This window comes from Gigantopelta aegis, chromosome 1, assembly GCF_016097555.1.
Source record: "Gigantopelta aegis isolate Gae_Host chromosome 1, Gae_host_genome, whole genome shotgun sequence".
NCBI classification, from domain to species: Eukaryota; Metazoa; Mollusca; class Gastropoda; order Neomphalida; family Peltospiridae; genus Gigantopelta; species Gigantopelta aegis.
In genome coordinates, this window is record NC_054699.1 from 15,377,810 (window position 1) to 15,394,600 (window position 16,791).

The 16,791-nt window shown below is 34.7% G+C and overlaps 1 protein-coding gene across 6 annotated transcripts in view; it reads right to left on the reverse strand.

Moving 5' to 3' along the window:
- Nucleotides 1-15,239, reverse strand: part of LOC121371072 (ATP-dependent RNA helicase DDX3X-like) — a 36,554-nt gene extending 21,315 nt beyond the window's left edge. Inside the window, exons 1-7 of one of the 6 annotated variants that reach the window (XM_041496739.1) lie at nucleotides 15,121-15,239; nucleotides 9,394-9,478; nucleotides 8,841-8,951; nucleotides 3,563-3,640; nucleotides 1,531-1,672; nucleotides 568-813; nucleotides 128-227 (exon numbers count right to left, since the gene is read on the reverse strand). In XM_041496739.1, the coding sequence (XP_041352673.1) occupies nucleotides 128-227; nucleotides 568-813; nucleotides 1,531-1,672; nucleotides 3,563-3,640; nucleotides 8,841-8,951; nucleotides 9,394-9,478; nucleotides 15,121-15,168 (810 nt within the window). In that variant the 5' untranslated portion in view covers nucleotides 15,169-15,239. Of the gene's footprint in view, nucleotides 1-127; nucleotides 228-567; nucleotides 814-1,530; nucleotides 1,673-3,562; nucleotides 3,641-8,765; nucleotides 8,967-9,393; nucleotides 9,479-15,120 lie in introns of all 6 variants that reach the window. The other 5 variants (XM_041496714.1, XM_041496722.1, XM_041496706.1 and 2 more) reach the window with 5 other exon arrangements.
- Nucleotides 15,240-16,791: the final 1,552 nt, after the last annotated feature.

The following is a 16,791-nucleotide window of genomic DNA, read 5'->3' on the forward strand; positions in this document are numbered from 1 at the left end:
AAGGAGTTGGCTAATACACGGCTAATACACAGTACACCATGAGCCATGGCATCTACTCAAATCTACTGGGATAAAGAACGTCACTGAAGGAAGTGCATCAGAAACACACTTCTGAAGAGCAACTTACACTCTCTATATTGTTTGGAGCATTCTCCCCACTTGCTTCAACTGGTATGTCTTCATACTTGTCAAAGTTGATACCGGTATTGCCATTACCAAATAATTCTCTGAAAAATATAAAATTGAGTAATTACAAAATGATGAAGCCAATATTACATTTTCTCATCAGACACCAAAATGGCCAGCTATAGTATCTACTAAAAAAAAATTCATTGATATTTCTGTGATTATCAACATAATACAAAGTACTGATCTTTCTTGTGTCACTTTAAATGAGAAAAAATGATCAACCAGCTTTCATTTTCCTCAACTGTCAGTGACCCATGAAAAAGAACATTTGCAAATCCCACAACCATGTGATACTGTCCGTTCAAACGCATACTTCAGATTAACCACCATTGTAGGTAAACTTTTACCAAGATATATTTTCTCTAACTAGGTACTTACAATTCTAAGCGCTCATTCCTTGGTAGAGGTATAGACCAATCCTCGGTTCGCATGTCCTGATTTCCGTTGCGCTGACCGTAGGCCTCATTGTCTGAGCGGTTATCCCACCTGTTGTGACCCCACTCTCGCCTGCGCCCATCGCGGCTGTCCTCTATCAGCACGTCCCAGCGACTTGACTGTGGAGGCTGCGGTGGTAAACTGCCTTGGCGGTCATTGCGGCCACCCTGCTGCCAGCGATTTTCCATTCTGATTCACAAAAAGGAAGAAAATTATGAACGACAGATAGTCCCAACAAATTGTTCGATTGGGAGCCAATAGGCTTCTCAACAAATGGTGGTGGTAACACCAGATGTTAATGTGTTAGAAAGTAGGCAGCTATTTCAGAAAAGGTGGCAGCTACATCTACTGAAAGCAGTGAGGTGTATAATCATAAAGCATGAAACAACGGTGGTGGTGGTTGCAGTAAAAGTGATAATTGTCAGACGCTGCCTACTGATGAACACTATGCAATTTGGAGTATGTCATCAGAAAAATCACATTCTAAATGATAACTTCCAAACCCTGGGGTCAAATACGAAAATCATTCAGAGTCATTACACCCACCCACCCCCGCGACATTTAATAAAACACCATATGGAAATATATTTCTACATATTTTTAAGAGTAAGCAGCTACAAACTACATCAACCGCCAGGTTAAAGGCAGTGCTTATGGTTTGAGAACTGATGGCGACCAATGAACTACGCTCCTGAAACTATACAGGGGCAGGGCTAGCTCTGACACTCGTCAAATTCACCAACTGCAAATTTTATTTTAGTTGGGCGAAATTATTACAGTAATATTGAAAAAAATTATTCAGCAATATCAGTGTGTGATGAGGTCAGCAGTTTTTCACCTATGCAAGCATGTATGAGCAAAATCAACTGCTCACTTAAGAACTGTTGAATGAGGAGAACAGCTTACCTGTCGTCTCTCTGGAAGCCTCCACTGCCGCGTCTCTGGTTGAAGCTCTTGTAACCCTGGGATACACCACGCCCACCCTGATCGCCGCGACCGTACTGGTCGCCACCACGGTTGTACTGGTTGTATCCTCGGTCACCCATGTCTAAAACAGAAAATAAATTAATGAACCAGTGGTGGTCATGGGAGATTTTTTTTCTTTAAAATTATTATTAGCGACCATTACAAATCAATGTCAATGTTTAAGAATATTGTAGCCATCTCTGAAACTTGTATGTACAGAGAATTGCAACAATACAGAATAATGTCCCAAAGTAGGTATTTTTAAGAAACTATCAAATCCTGAATTTGAATAGTTGAAATTATTGTAGTTTTTGGCATCTTCACAAAGGATGTACAGTCAGACCTCGTTACGACATTTATACCATCCGACCACAAAATGTCGGAAACGAACGTACACCAATGTTATTCTGTTCATTACACCGGAATTCACACCTTCCGACACCGACAGAGCAAATTAGGAACAAACCTGCATCTAACGTTTAAAAACACATCTTTACAACAATATTACATAATCACAGATACTGTAGCACGTTGGCGGTACATGCGCCATTTGGCATCCTTGATCTCGTTGCGAGCCGACAGTCACATGATGTCAGAGTTACCAATGTCGGCTACATGTATTGCTTTTGAACACAAGCCTTTCGTCATTCAATTAAAGGATTAACTTCGTACAATAAAGTCTACTAGTTTTATGACATTTTGTGAACGAAGTAGGTACCAATCGATTAGGTTGACTGTGAATGCGCTTTGATTAATAATATACTTAGTATTTAATGATAGTCTGTGATCCATCCCCGTTGGTGGAACCATTGGGCTATTTCTCATTCCAGCCAGTGCACCACGACTGATATATTAAATGCTTTGGTATGTGTTATCCTGTCTGTAGGATGGTGCATATAAATGATCACTTGCTACTATTGACACCCAATAGACGACGATTAATAAATCGATAAAACAATTTCGATATAACAATAAAGTGACCCAGGGACGAACGTGGTAGTTGTAACGAGGTCTCACTGTATATGAAAGTTTAGATTCTAGCTAAAGAAGAGTGAAAACATTTATTTATTTAATTTTTGATATGTTTAATTCAACATTACTAGTAAGGAATGTTTGTTCAATTTAAAATTTTAATATTCAGAATTAATTCCATAGACAAATTAAAAAATTAAATTTCTCAACATTCAACAATGTAACAAGTTTCACAGAGATCAACATGAAACCGAAAACAGTCATGCAAAAAATAACACTGAACATTTTTGGAGAAGGTGTCTGTTCAATACTGTGTTTTTATTTACTATTGGATAATCAAATTTTAGTGTTAATAAAAACTGACATGTTGAACATTTGACTGTAAAAATTAACAAGCATTTTGAGAGTACTACTAAAACAATACATGTCCCCTACCGGGCTCAACACATTTTTGTATCACCCAAGTTCAAGGCAATAACCGAGAAAAACCAGAAAATCGTCATGAAAGTCAAACTTATCTGCAACAGTACTTGATAAACCTATATACAAATGTTCAGCTCAATATATCGAGGCATTGTGCAAAAAACATCTGGAAAAACAATAACTGTTTTATTTATTGACACTACTAGAGAACATTGATTTATTAATCATAGGGTTTTGGATATCAACCATTTGTTAATTTTGACATAGTCTTAGAGAGGAAACCTGCTACATTTTTTTTTTATTAGCAGCAAGGGATCGTTTTTATGAACCATCCAATAGACATAACACATACCATGGCCTTTTGATAAACCAGTCTTGGTGCATTGACTGGAATGAGAAATAGCCCAATGTGTCATAAGTAGGACAGGCGATGGACATGAAACCTATAGTCCCCTCCGGTTGGACCAGTAGGGGACTAATAAACGGTCACATTCTATTCAAAGTACAATGTACATTTAGTTTATTAATGATCACTTTTGTCCAGACTGATCAATGAAACCACATATGAACAACTCACTGTGTGGACCTGGTGGGGGAGGAGCATTGTACCCGCCTCGGTAGCTAGTGTTGGACGAATAACCTCCAATGTAACCATCTGCAAGAGAGGATCATTGTTAAAAATCCACCAAGCATTAAAATTATACAGCTATATCATGGAAATATCAGAGCTCATTAAAAAAACCAATTGGCGCAACTCTTACAAATGAAGAGTACTATCAGTAGAGCTCCACTATTTTAATTTCCAACCTTGTCAGTAGTAGATACAATTCACTAATTTGAAAAGACCGCCTAAGAATGTGTCCAGTTTAATAATCATGGAATTAAAACTGTACGAGACATTTTGAATGTTGTAAAATTTACTTTTTATTATAAATGTTATGAAATTTTTCATATCTTTGATAGTTTTTGAAGATTAATAAATGAAATGATCAGAACCTAGAAATTTAAAACTATAGCAGTCAACAGACTTTGAAGAATACAATTTTTTTGGGGTTTTTTTTATTTAATAAAAACTTTAAAATTCCTAAATATCTTTATTAGTTTGTGAACTTTCCCAGAGAATCATAGTACCAAGTTGAGAACTATGCCATCAAAACTCAAATTTTAAAAAATCTATTTAATAATAAAAAAAAGTTTTTATCAAGTATTAAACAATCCTATCGAAACTTAAGATGATAGAAAAATTAACGGATAGACACCAGAAGTAAAATTTCTATTGAAATCTTTTAAAACATTTTGAATGTTAAATGTTTATAATTCCTTAAGAGAGTCCAAAATCTCTCACCATTAGTTTGTGAAGAACTATTCAATCAAAAATCTAGGAGACTTTTAAATGTTCAATATTAAATTTCTATTAAAATTTTATTTAACAGAAGCACGCCAGACAAATGGGTATTAAAAAAACACCACAGCAGTGGTAAAGACAATCATTTTTCAACTCTTTGCCATGAGCAAAATCAAGGTGAGCTAAGATCACTCTTCTTGCCAGGCCAGCAAACACATGAAGTTTTAAAGGAAATTCATTAAAACATTTATTTCAAGGCGATCATTTCCAACCCCTAAAACTTTCCAGGCGAATAGACGGGAGTGTGAGAGATCACTTTGCTTTCCTGACAGATTACAACTGGAATTAATAGATGTGAACACAAACCATGAAATGAATCACTAGTCACAAGTGATTGGAGAACAATTAAACCATGTCCAAGCTTTCTGACAGAAAATAATTTGAGGTTAGAAAATAAAAACAGACCATAAATGGTTATGAAATTGACCACTGCACAGTGTCAGAGATTTAAAATTTTGGGCAATATCCCAGTTGGATACTAACACTTCAAAATCTGGTATCCCACCTGAGAATTTAATATCCCACTTAAAAATGAAATTCATACATAACATTGTTACAAACTTGGATGACACTGTTCTCATTCCCAGTCTATTGCAACGTCGCAATCAAAATCGCATTAGACTAGGTACGAGCTCCAAAACAGAGTTACTTAACTTCACCAGTAAATAATGACTTTCATCGTTTCAGTGAAAAATAAAAACGCAGGATTAAAAGAAAACACCAAAAAAACATATGGTATCCTGGTGGGATACTGGGTTATTGACATCTGGTATCCCCTGGATATCATTAAGCTTGAACACTGCTGCATTTACTATTATGTATCTGAAAATTGTGAAAATATATCCATTACCTCAGTAATTTACAAGATTTTAGGGTACATAATCTTACTCTGGCAGAAAGCCTAATGTTCCAAACCACCGTGAATATATTCATTGTCTGCAGCCAAGACTCATTCGGTTAACAATCCAATATGCGACTGATGTTCGAATGAAATTTTTTTTTGCAGGACATAAAAAACATGAAACGACTACTGTTCTCAAAATACCATCAGGAAATTATAATACGGAGAAAGAAATAGTTTTTACTCATTTTCTGGATAGTGCATCATTAGAAACTTGTCAACACGTGCAGCACGACATATTTCAGTAATAGTAATGCCAGAAAATACTTATTATTTCCACTGTAACAAAAACAGTAATTATCAATTACTATTGCAGTTTAATGAAAAACATTTGATCATGGTTTAAGCTAGCCTTAAAACATTACTGATCCTCACCACCTTTCCCCAAAATAATGCCACATTTCGAAGTCTGAAGCACTCCAAGGCCAGCTTAACTGACAGCAGGCCCTAGATACTAGCGAACAAAATTGACTCGTTTTCCCCCACTGAAAGTATGTTCCAAGTCAAGAGTTATCAGTAGTAGGGATAAGTTATAGTCAACAAATATTTTAAGCCTAATCCAATTTTAGATAAAGAACCAAGCAATACATGTCATGACCATGACTTGGTTAGTGTCACAATCTGATTAAAATTAGCTCTACTGTGTCTACCAGTAGATCTAACAACATTGCGTGAACTCCCATGTCCAGGTGACATTTCATCTATCAATAAAAAATTTAATATCGACCAATTACACTTCGCCTTTTATAGCGTTATTCAGGAGCATACAAATTTTAAAAATATCGGGAGAGACTATTTATGCAATAGGTGAACTTGTTGGTCTGTTTCAACATTGAAAAAACAGGGGGAAAAGCGCAGTAATTGTATACTGGTATAAACAGATTTTATGGCTATACCATCACCGCCTCATAGTTACTAGTCTGCGTAACCTGTGTTTGGAAAGAGTCTTTAGTTTCTGTCTTTGAATGGGAAATCCTCGAAAGATAAAAGCGCAATGGATTGTGGCGAGATGTTCCAATCGTTCTACAGCAGAATATGTCAAACTTTACCACATAACAACAACCAATCTGAAGCAAGAAAGAAATGTTTTATTTAACGACACACTCAACCTATTTTATTTATGGTTATATGGCGTCAGACATATGGTTAAGGACCACACAGATTTTGAGAGGAAACCTGCTGCCGCCACTACATGGGCTACTCTTCCGATTAGCAGCAAGGGATCTTTTATTTGTGCTTCCCACAGGCAGGATAGCACAAACCATGGCCTTTGTTGAACCAGTTATGGATCACTGGTCGGTGCAAGTGGTTTACACCTACCCAATGAGCCTTGCGGAGCACTCACTCGGGGTTTGGAGTCGGTATCTGGATTAAAAATCCAGTGTTCGAGATTAACGGTATCCAGATATCCCGGGGATACCAGAATTTAATTTTGAATACCAGACTTCAAGAACCCAGTATCTCACCGGGATGCCATATAATACTAAATTCTCAGGTGGGATACCAGATTTTGAAATGTTAGTATCCAACATGGATACTGGCCAAACATTTTAATCTCGAACACTGAAATCCCATGCCTCGACTGGGATCCGAACCCAGTACCTACCAGCCTGTACACCGATGACCTACCACGACTCCGGTCCAATTTGAAGCATGCTTTTTTCAATAGATGTGACGACAGAGTCATCACCTAGGAGTAGACAAGTGTATGTCTTTAAATCAATATCACAGGTGTTATCAATGATTCATAAACAATGAAATTTTGAACCATGGGTTTGAAAGAAAATGTTTTATGACTACTGCAGGCAAGATATCTCAACAGAAACAATTATATAACAGGAAACAGAAGACAACTCAATTTCCGTTATCTTTAGTTAGTTTTTCAATGGAAAATACCGTGGAATTTTGGTTTCGGTTAAGTATTTTCGCTTGACAACAGTGGCGGTATGTCACAGTAGTTTTCATGGATAGATAGCCGATCAGAACAGCTAATCTAATAATAAATTTGATAGTTTTACCAACAATGAAAATCACAAAATATCGGGATATGAATCGCATTTTTTTTAAATCCTGTCCAGAAAACCAGATACTGGGAATAATGGACATAAATACCAGGCAGCTGGCCACAAATGCTCGTAAGTAAATGTGACTTTCGACTTTTTGCGTAATTTTAATCAAATGAACTTGGGCCATCCTTAAAAATATTTTTGTTGGTCCATTTCCGACCTGTAATTTCAAATGTGGGAAAGTAGAAAGGGATTTTTTTTTTAAATGTCTGTTCAACAGATACTATGACAATAGTAGTAAAAAAAAAAAAAAATTCTTCTCCAAAAGACTGACACAGGCCAAAGTTTTGTGGGTCAGTCAGGTTAGGACAAACAAAATTAATTTTTATTTTCACCTTACAGATTCAAATATGAGCTCTATTTTATTTATTTTAAACATTTAAAGGGACATTCCCGAGTTTGCTGCAATTTGTAAGATGTTATCGACTAACAGACTTTTTTTTACGATTGTAATTACATATCAAATATATTTTTCTGCATAAAATATTAGTGGCTTAATATTAAACGTGTTTCTGATCGTTCTAATATTTGTACTAGGTTAAATTTCTATTTATTTCCTAAAATATATTTTTTCGTACGTACAACAAAACTATTTAAAGACAAAATCCAGTTTGGGCTTCTTACAAACATTAAGATGACCAGAAACACATTGAATATACAGACACTGATATTCTAAACAAGAAAATATATTTAAATAAGTTTAATCGTACAAATATTTTATTAGTCGGAAACGTCTTACAATGCAGCAAACTCAGGATTTCCCTTTAAGTGAATATACGAGTAAAAATTATAAACTTGATTTTTGTCAAAAACTAATCCAGTAGTCTAAAGGTTAAAAAAGCCCTGAAAAAGCACATCTCTGTACCAATGACCGGAAATTTGATTCAAATAATACAGGGATACAAACTAATGTGTAACCCATGCAACTGCCCACGGCAATCGGCAATGATGTGGAGTTTTGCATTATCCACAGCACCTTTTCTGCTGTGGTTTATATTTGACTTTTTTTGGCGTGTTTTTTTATTTTATTTTTTATTGCTGTGGACATTTTCTTATTTGCAAGGGTTGAACAGGTGTCCCCTTACCCTAGTCGAGTAAAAATTGCTGGGGACAAGTACAATTCAAATAGACCTCGGACCAGCAGATGCGACCCAAATATTTTAAGCAGACTGTCCACTATTTTGCCAAGACACACTACATATTTAATGTGTTTTTTAACAGTTTGCTAGAAATCGTATCTTCTCAAGATGTTCCAAAAGGAGGACTAGTGATTTTTCTTAGGGACTAGCAACTGTTCTAGGTTACAAGTACCCCAAAGCAATGGAAATATTTCTTAATTTCTACCCCTGCAAAATGACTACAACTACTAATTTGGTCTACAGTGACAATCTAATGACTAAAGTATTACCATGGTGTCCCCAATTTCCAGTGTCTGCACCAGGTCGGTTATCACCAAGATTAAAGTCGGCACCTCCCCAATTACCTTGTGCCGGTGGCAGAGGAGGAGGAGGTCCAGATGGAATCGGCGGTGGCGGGGCAGCCCCAGGCCCTCTCATATGTGGTGGTACATAACGTGAGCCAGTGTTCAGAACACCTGCATAATAAAGATCTACAATTAACTTGTTCCACCTGTGTCCAAACATGTTGCTGCTTTATTCAAAGTAAACTATGCAATACATGTTGCTGGTTAAACACTTAAAACACAGAACATTTCTTCTTCCTCATCCTAATGGGTTGTGGATGGGTGGTTTTTTAAAAATCAAATAATGTATTAAGTTATCACCAATGTCCAGTTCCATGCATTGCAAAGGAGGACAAACAAAAAAATCCTCTCAATTACCACAATAAATTACATTACCACTGAACATCTTACCATTCAACATTAGCATTTCAAAATGGCATCACTGAGGGCGTTTCAGCATCTTAACTGATTACATGGTAGGACTTTTCAATAACCTTGGAAACAAGGCCCTAATAAGAAATGACAACTTATTGTCAGGGCTGAACTGTAGCCCTGATAACATGTTAAAACTTACTGTTTGGAGGTTGAGTTGGATACGACTGGGAACTCCAGTCGCCCCTACCGCGACCACGGGCTCCATTCAAGTCCAGACCAGCAAACTGAAAACAAATTGTATATGCATATCAAAAACAAGAATTCCGCAGAATTAAACATCAAACCTACCATAAACCTGTTATATTATTCAGTTTCACTGAAAGTTGCATCCATAAGATGCTCATCTCCATGGATGTTAAAAAAATGAATGCAATTGAAATTTTAATTTAAATAACTTATTATTTTTGTCACAATCAGCTTTCATCCCTCCATAAAAAGAAAAATGGTAGCCGTCCAAATTTTTGCTTGCTTTTGTGTCCGATCTTGTGTGAAGTTGATATGGGTGACAGGATTACAATCTTTTATGAAGAATCTCTATTATTTAATGTTTTCACAATGTGTCTAACAAAATCTAATGATAATTGACAGGATTAATTTATCTTAGTTGTTAATAATCTGGTTCGGACTTTAGTATATTACTTAACAGACTATGGGTTCAAATCCCTGCCTATTAAAAAAAAAGTTAATTTGCATTTATACAATTATAATTTTAAACTAAATTTTTGGAGGCATTTGTTTTAGATACGTCATTCCTTAAGTCTAGAATTTACAATGATTTTATGCAATTGTGGACTCATGGAAACACCTATCTGAAACAGAATTCTAGAATTTTTCTAAAAACATCTACCTGGAAATAGTGTAATTAAATAAAAATTGGATTTTCATCAATTTCAGAAGTTATTTTGAAGGCTGTGATATTGTCAACACTGACATTGACCATTAATAGCCACGACACATATCTTTGCGTTAAGCTTCAGGTTTAATAAGCACAACCTCTGCAATTGCCCGTGATAATCACACGGAGATTGCCATGACGTTTTTTGTTCTCAGCAGCAATTCCCCCCACCCCAGATGTATTTTTTCCTTACTGTTAAAAATAAAATATACTTTGTGAACTGAAAACAGATTAAAAGTAAATATTAAAACAAACTCCACTTTTATAATTATCTAATCTCAGAGCCATTGGCCATAATCGAAAATGCATGTAAATTATCAGCAACAAGTTCAAACTAGGTCATTGAACTTCCAGATAGCTTCACCAAAACCCGAGAAGCAATGAACTTTGTGTCATGACGTCATACAGCAGTGCTCTACACAGCGAGTAAAACACTTGCATTTGCAAGTAACTTATGTTTACAGGCAGCCAACTGGCGAGTACAAAATAGTATAACCCAAAAATTAAATTTGGATCCATTTTTCTTTCTTAAGTGGTCAGATATTGGGGGCATTGCCATACATTTATTTTATAAAATTGTATATTAGGTAAAACTGTGGCGAGTGGATGAAGAGATGTGGCTAGTGAATGTAGTCATTTACTAGCCAGGAATTTTTTTTTTTAATATATGAAATAATGAGAGAATTCCCTCTTTCGGCTAGTTTTAAAAAGCTGACCTGCAAAATGGGGATCCCCATTAAAACATTCAATTTATAAATGTATGTGATGTTTGTGCATGTGTCAATGGAAAAAACCCAAAGAAAAGAGTAAAATAGGGAAAATTTATAATGGAAAAAAATATTTGGTGAACTACTAAAACGAAAAGGGTGAAAATCTTACTGAAAACCAGATGGCCAGACCCCTTTAGTACCGCTTGCGTGTTTGTCACACAAATCAGTGTTTGCACAACCAATTTTTCACTCACAAACTTAAATTTACATGTCCGTCCCACAGGGAACGCCTTTTTTCATACTATGGAATTTACTACAAGCTATTTATTTCTGAGTCGAATTATTTGTAAATTGTACACAAAATAGTATTTTTCTGTTACTTTCAAAAACACTTACTTTTTTCTTGTCAAACCAAACTGAAATTATTTACAAAAAAAATATTTTTACAGAATGATGGCACATACTTTATACTATAGAACATCATTTCCAGTCATGATGGGTTTAAAAAATAATGGTCTACCTAAATTTGTTTTTATACAAGCCATAATGGTATAGGAGAAGCCACGGTGACGTCACATGTTTTGATCACGTGGTACCGCGTGAGCGCTGGTAGGCAAGAAACCAGTTGACAATACTGGCATTAGTAGTAATGAACAATCGAATGTTTTTCCGTCAATTAAATCAGTGTAGACTAGTTTTGATGAATGGTATTTTGTCATGGTAATTTCATACGTTGTTGTTAGATGCACAAGTCACTGTAGTAAGGATTATGAAATTAGTTTCATCAAATACAGTGGAAGCGAAACGTTGAACAGTTAAAGCTGACAACAATCAACTTTGCCCATCCCACAACGGAGATCGTCATTTTATACAAGGTTTGTTGTATGTTATTCATTCGTAATACTAATACACGTCAGTATTTATTGAAATGAAAATTGAAAAGATAATAAAATAAAAAATAATAATAATAAAAGCCCCCACCAAACTGACATGGAAACAAAGTTACCCTGTGAACAGTAGGCCTACCCAGTCAATCGACAAACAACGTTTTATGTAACTTTTTGTTTGTATTGACAGATCCATTATAGTGGGTAAAACAAAAATCTGAATATATTTTATATTGTATTATGCCATAAAATATGTAGGTGGCTGGAGTATTTATATTTTTAATTAAATAACAGGGAGCTGTGTGTGTGTACGTGTGTGTGTGTGTGCAATCAAGCATATATATATTGTTTCATATGAAAATGGTTGTGAAATATTTCCATTTATTAATTATATTATATGTTAATTATAATGTTTTACTTTTTTTATTGAAGAAGTGATCCACAGGTGTATTTGTAATGTGTAAGTTGATTTTTTAATAATAAAATAAAAGGTATAAACATTTCAGGGTGGGATATCAGGTGTATGAAATCATTTGTTTGGGATTAAAAATAAATAAATACTAATAATAAAACTGGATATTGATCCACAAGTTGGTGATAGCCATTATATTTTATTAAAAACATAAATTATGTTACATGCATTTATTATATAAGTTATCTGAATTTGTTTGCAGGAAATAAAGAAAGAAAAGGGGAGCTGATTGTATTTATAAGTATTATTGTCATCAGTGACAGATGTCAATATGTCTTCACAAATACATTTATGTGTATTCAAATATTTCAATAATATTCAATATACACAATATAAAACTTTCATACTTATATATCATAGAAATTTACCAATTTTCTTATTTTTTTCCTAGGTATCAGTGATCCCTGTTTATGGACAAAAAGAGAACTGGCAACTCTTGGATGAAAAATGGGCCTTTCACGATGAATTAAGGGCGTTTAAGTTTTAGGGTGAATTAAGGGATGCTAAGGAGAACACTGGTATCAGATTCAGCGATTCTTTTCTACAGTATCTCATGTTTCTGTGCATAAGAGGGATACCAGAACTTTTTTCACTGACTTTCCAAACTACCATGTGCAATATTATTGGGGCTATTCAGTATGTGATGATGACATTGATAACACACTGACTTTCCAAACTACCATATGCAATATTATTGGGGCTATTCAGTATGTGATGATGACATTGATAACACACTGACTTTCCAAACTACCATATGCAATATGATTGGGGCTATTCAGTATGTGATGATGACATTGATAACACTTGGATTTAATCTTTTTTTACCAGGATCTCGATTTTCTAATAAAAACAGACTTTACAAAATCAATAAAATTATATCGAGAAACAGTAGACAACACATATTTATTATTTTCTTTTTCTATTATCATTATAAACCAATGATCAAATGATATTTGCATTGTGTTAATGTGTGTCTTACATTAAAACATTGTATTGTTACCATTTACAGTAATTTGTTGTTTTAACTGGTTTATTAATCAGGTTGAAAGTGATAGCCTTTGAAACTGTGCCTCTTGTCAAAGGTAACTGACACTGTTTTAGATTTGAAAGGAAGGAATCTTTTATTTAACAATGCACTCAAGTCATTTTAATTACGGATATATAGAGTCGGACATGTTTAGGGATCACACAGATAATATTAGGGAGGAAACCTGCTGCTGTCACATAATGGATTACTCTTTCCGATTAACAATAAGGGATCTTTTATATGCATCAGCCCACAGACAGGATAATAAATAGTGTAGCATTTGTTACACCAGTTGTAGAGCACTGGCTGGAATGAGAAATAGCCCTATAGGACCACCAACAGGAATCAATCCTAGATCGACTGCATATTAAACTATGTCCTGGCCTGCATGGGATTAGGTGATTAAAATATTAATGGCAATTTTTATGTATATATATATAAAAAAATAATGCTACAAAATGTTCTGAAGATGGAACCACAAAGGTGAGGGACCAAGTAACTTTGAGATGTATCCGGTTTAAAAGGCTAAGTTCTGTACTAATATTTAAAAAGGGATGCTGTAGCTAGAGGGAGCAATGTATGTGTGGTCATGGAACATGTATGGAAACTAAATTTAGGTTCCTCCATTTTAATACAATGTGTTAATATGTATCCGATATCAGCAAGTTTAAGGAATAAAAAAGGACTTGATAAAATTAATAGTTTTAAAGTTTTTGTAAAGTTTTCTAATAAGATACTTGCTTAAATTTATTGTTGATGAAAAGCCTTACAAATGAACCAGTAGACAAGTCTGATGTGTTATATATATATATAACTACTGTCTATATATTGTCTACTGGTTGTTCATTTGTAACAAATGTTCATATATATATATATATATATATATATATATGTATGTGTATCTATATGTACATATATATGTATATGTATATATACATATATGCATATATGCATATATATATATATATATATATATATATATATATATATATATATATATATATATATATATATATATATATATATATATATATATATATGGGTTATTTAAAATTGTTAAAAGAAATAATTTCCTTTAACAAAGTGTAGGCCAATTATTTCTTTTAAACAGTTTTAAATAAAAAATATAGGCCTACTCGTTTTATTTTATTATTTTTATTTGTGTGTGCGCGCGCTCGTTTGTAATGCTTTACTTGAAATATGGACCAGACGCTTTAAAAATACATGGACTAAAAATATTTATTCAGGTGAAAAGAAAAAAGAAAAAAAAGGAAGTTTGCTATAGTTTTGAACTCGGTCAATCGTCAAATTGTATGGGTGGAAAGAGTACATGTAGCTATGTAGAATAGCGTTCCCGTGCTACAAGCGGTAATTTAAGCACGTGTTGGCCATTCTTTGCTATTCACGCTACGCTAGTTCGCTTTGTTACTAATGGCCATTATGATAGACTTCTGCCTACCAGATGCGCGCGCATGCTGATACGTGACGTCACTTCCCTAAACACATGGCTTCTCCTATATTATCAACACTTTCCAGATCACACAAAAAAAAAGTGTGCAGGGTAAAGGAGCTGGAAAAAAAAAAAGGTTGATAAATTTTGTACATTTTCAACTCGCAACACTGCTATTTAAATATATTTTGTCAAAAGTTAACGGTGAGATGCAAGTAAAAAGTAACAAGTCTGTTATTGCTAGCCCTTTTACACCTCAGGACTAACTGGTGGCATTTGTCGGTCTCACGTGTTCTTTTTTTCTTTTTTCTTCGTCGCCATCTTGGATCATGGATGGCTAAACCCGGCGAAATATTCCTCACAAAATTAGCTTAACTAATGTAATATTTTCTACATCATTCATACATTGGTATAACTATTATCACCTGCTGCTCTAGACCCTTTCCATTTTGATGTAGATCATGAGAACTCATACGGAAGCCTTGATTCTTTCACTGACTGAAGTTAACTGTTGATTAAAGATGGTGGTAGGCAGGCAGTCGACAAAGGATCTATTTATAGAATGCTGTTAATAACGCCACCTACCGGTTGATATATAGATATAATATATATCGTCTCGCATACCAGTTAATTTTACCTAAACCTAATAATCATAACATAATTTTTAAAATATAATTTAGAGCTCTTTACAGCTGCAATAATGTCACCTGACTCTGTATAGCGTCCAACAAAAATATAATCCTACTAAGCACGACGTTGTTAAAATACCTAGGCTCAGACTGCTTTGTGCTTTGGCTCCATTTAAATTGGTCAAATGACACTTTCTTAAAGTTGAAATACTGGATACAGTCTTACTACAAATCATAACTTTTTATTTTCTCCCTGCGACAATAAGCCTACGTCATTCTTTTTGGTCACATTCGAATACATGAGTTACAAGTAGCGTCCCACATCAGATGCTTTATTCTCAAAATATAGAAGCAATCACGACTTTGTTTAACGTCCTTTTGACTCTGCCTTGTGCAGAAATACGATTTTGTTCGTTACGGAAATCGTATTTTATCTTTCATATATTTGCAATTGTAACTGTTTGGGCAAGTACCTTTCGTTGCATGACACAATTTGTAATCTGTACGCAGCATATTAATAATATGCGTTGGTAGCGTATAATTATACATACGTAAATATGTTTATATAATACGCGTTATTGCAGTTTTAAAACTGTCTTGAACGCAGCTCAGCCGACAATCTAATTAAAATTAGCTTCACTGGTTAATTACTATAGACCAGGAGAGCTCATTTTAATCAGATTGCTCAGCCGAGTGGATCAAGTAACTTTGTTAAGACTCTGTACAGGCCACAACAGACTAAATGCACACATGTTCACACCGTTCAAGCTAGCACCTTCACCAACTTGCGGCTGTGGACTCAAACACCAAACAACGGAGCACATCCTACAGCAGTGCCCCACCTATCGAGGTTTGAGACAATCTGAGTGGCCTATTGAAACAACTATACAAACCAAACTCTATGGTGACAGAGGAGAACTGGAAATTCCAGCTCATTTTATTTTACACTATGGACTACTGGTGTAGCCTGTGAAAGAAATAAATGAATAAAATGAACGCAGTTATATATATATTATAGGTCTATATATTGATACTATTCAACTGTATATATTTTATTTCATTTTAATGTATGGTTGTTGGGGTTTTTTTTTGTGGTTTTGTTTTGTTTGTTTTGTTGTTGTTATTGTTTTGTATTTTTGCTTCTTTTTAATGTTTTTTTATGTTTGTTTTTAATTTTTAATTTTCGTTTTAGGCCTACATGCAGTGTTTTAAAACAATGTCAGATACATTCGTAATCATATGTGTGTGTGCGTGCGAGCGCGCGTGCGTACGTACGTACGTGTGTGTGTGTGTGTGTGTGTTAACATATATTTAGTGTAAATTGAAAATAAACAAGCTGTACACACGGTCACTTTTCTACGTAGAGTACTGACTCCTTTGCCGTAGAAAAATTACTTTTACCGTAGAATTATGACCTGGGTTCAAAATACCAAGTTACTCTAGTAACGTGGTATTTTAAGAGGGAAT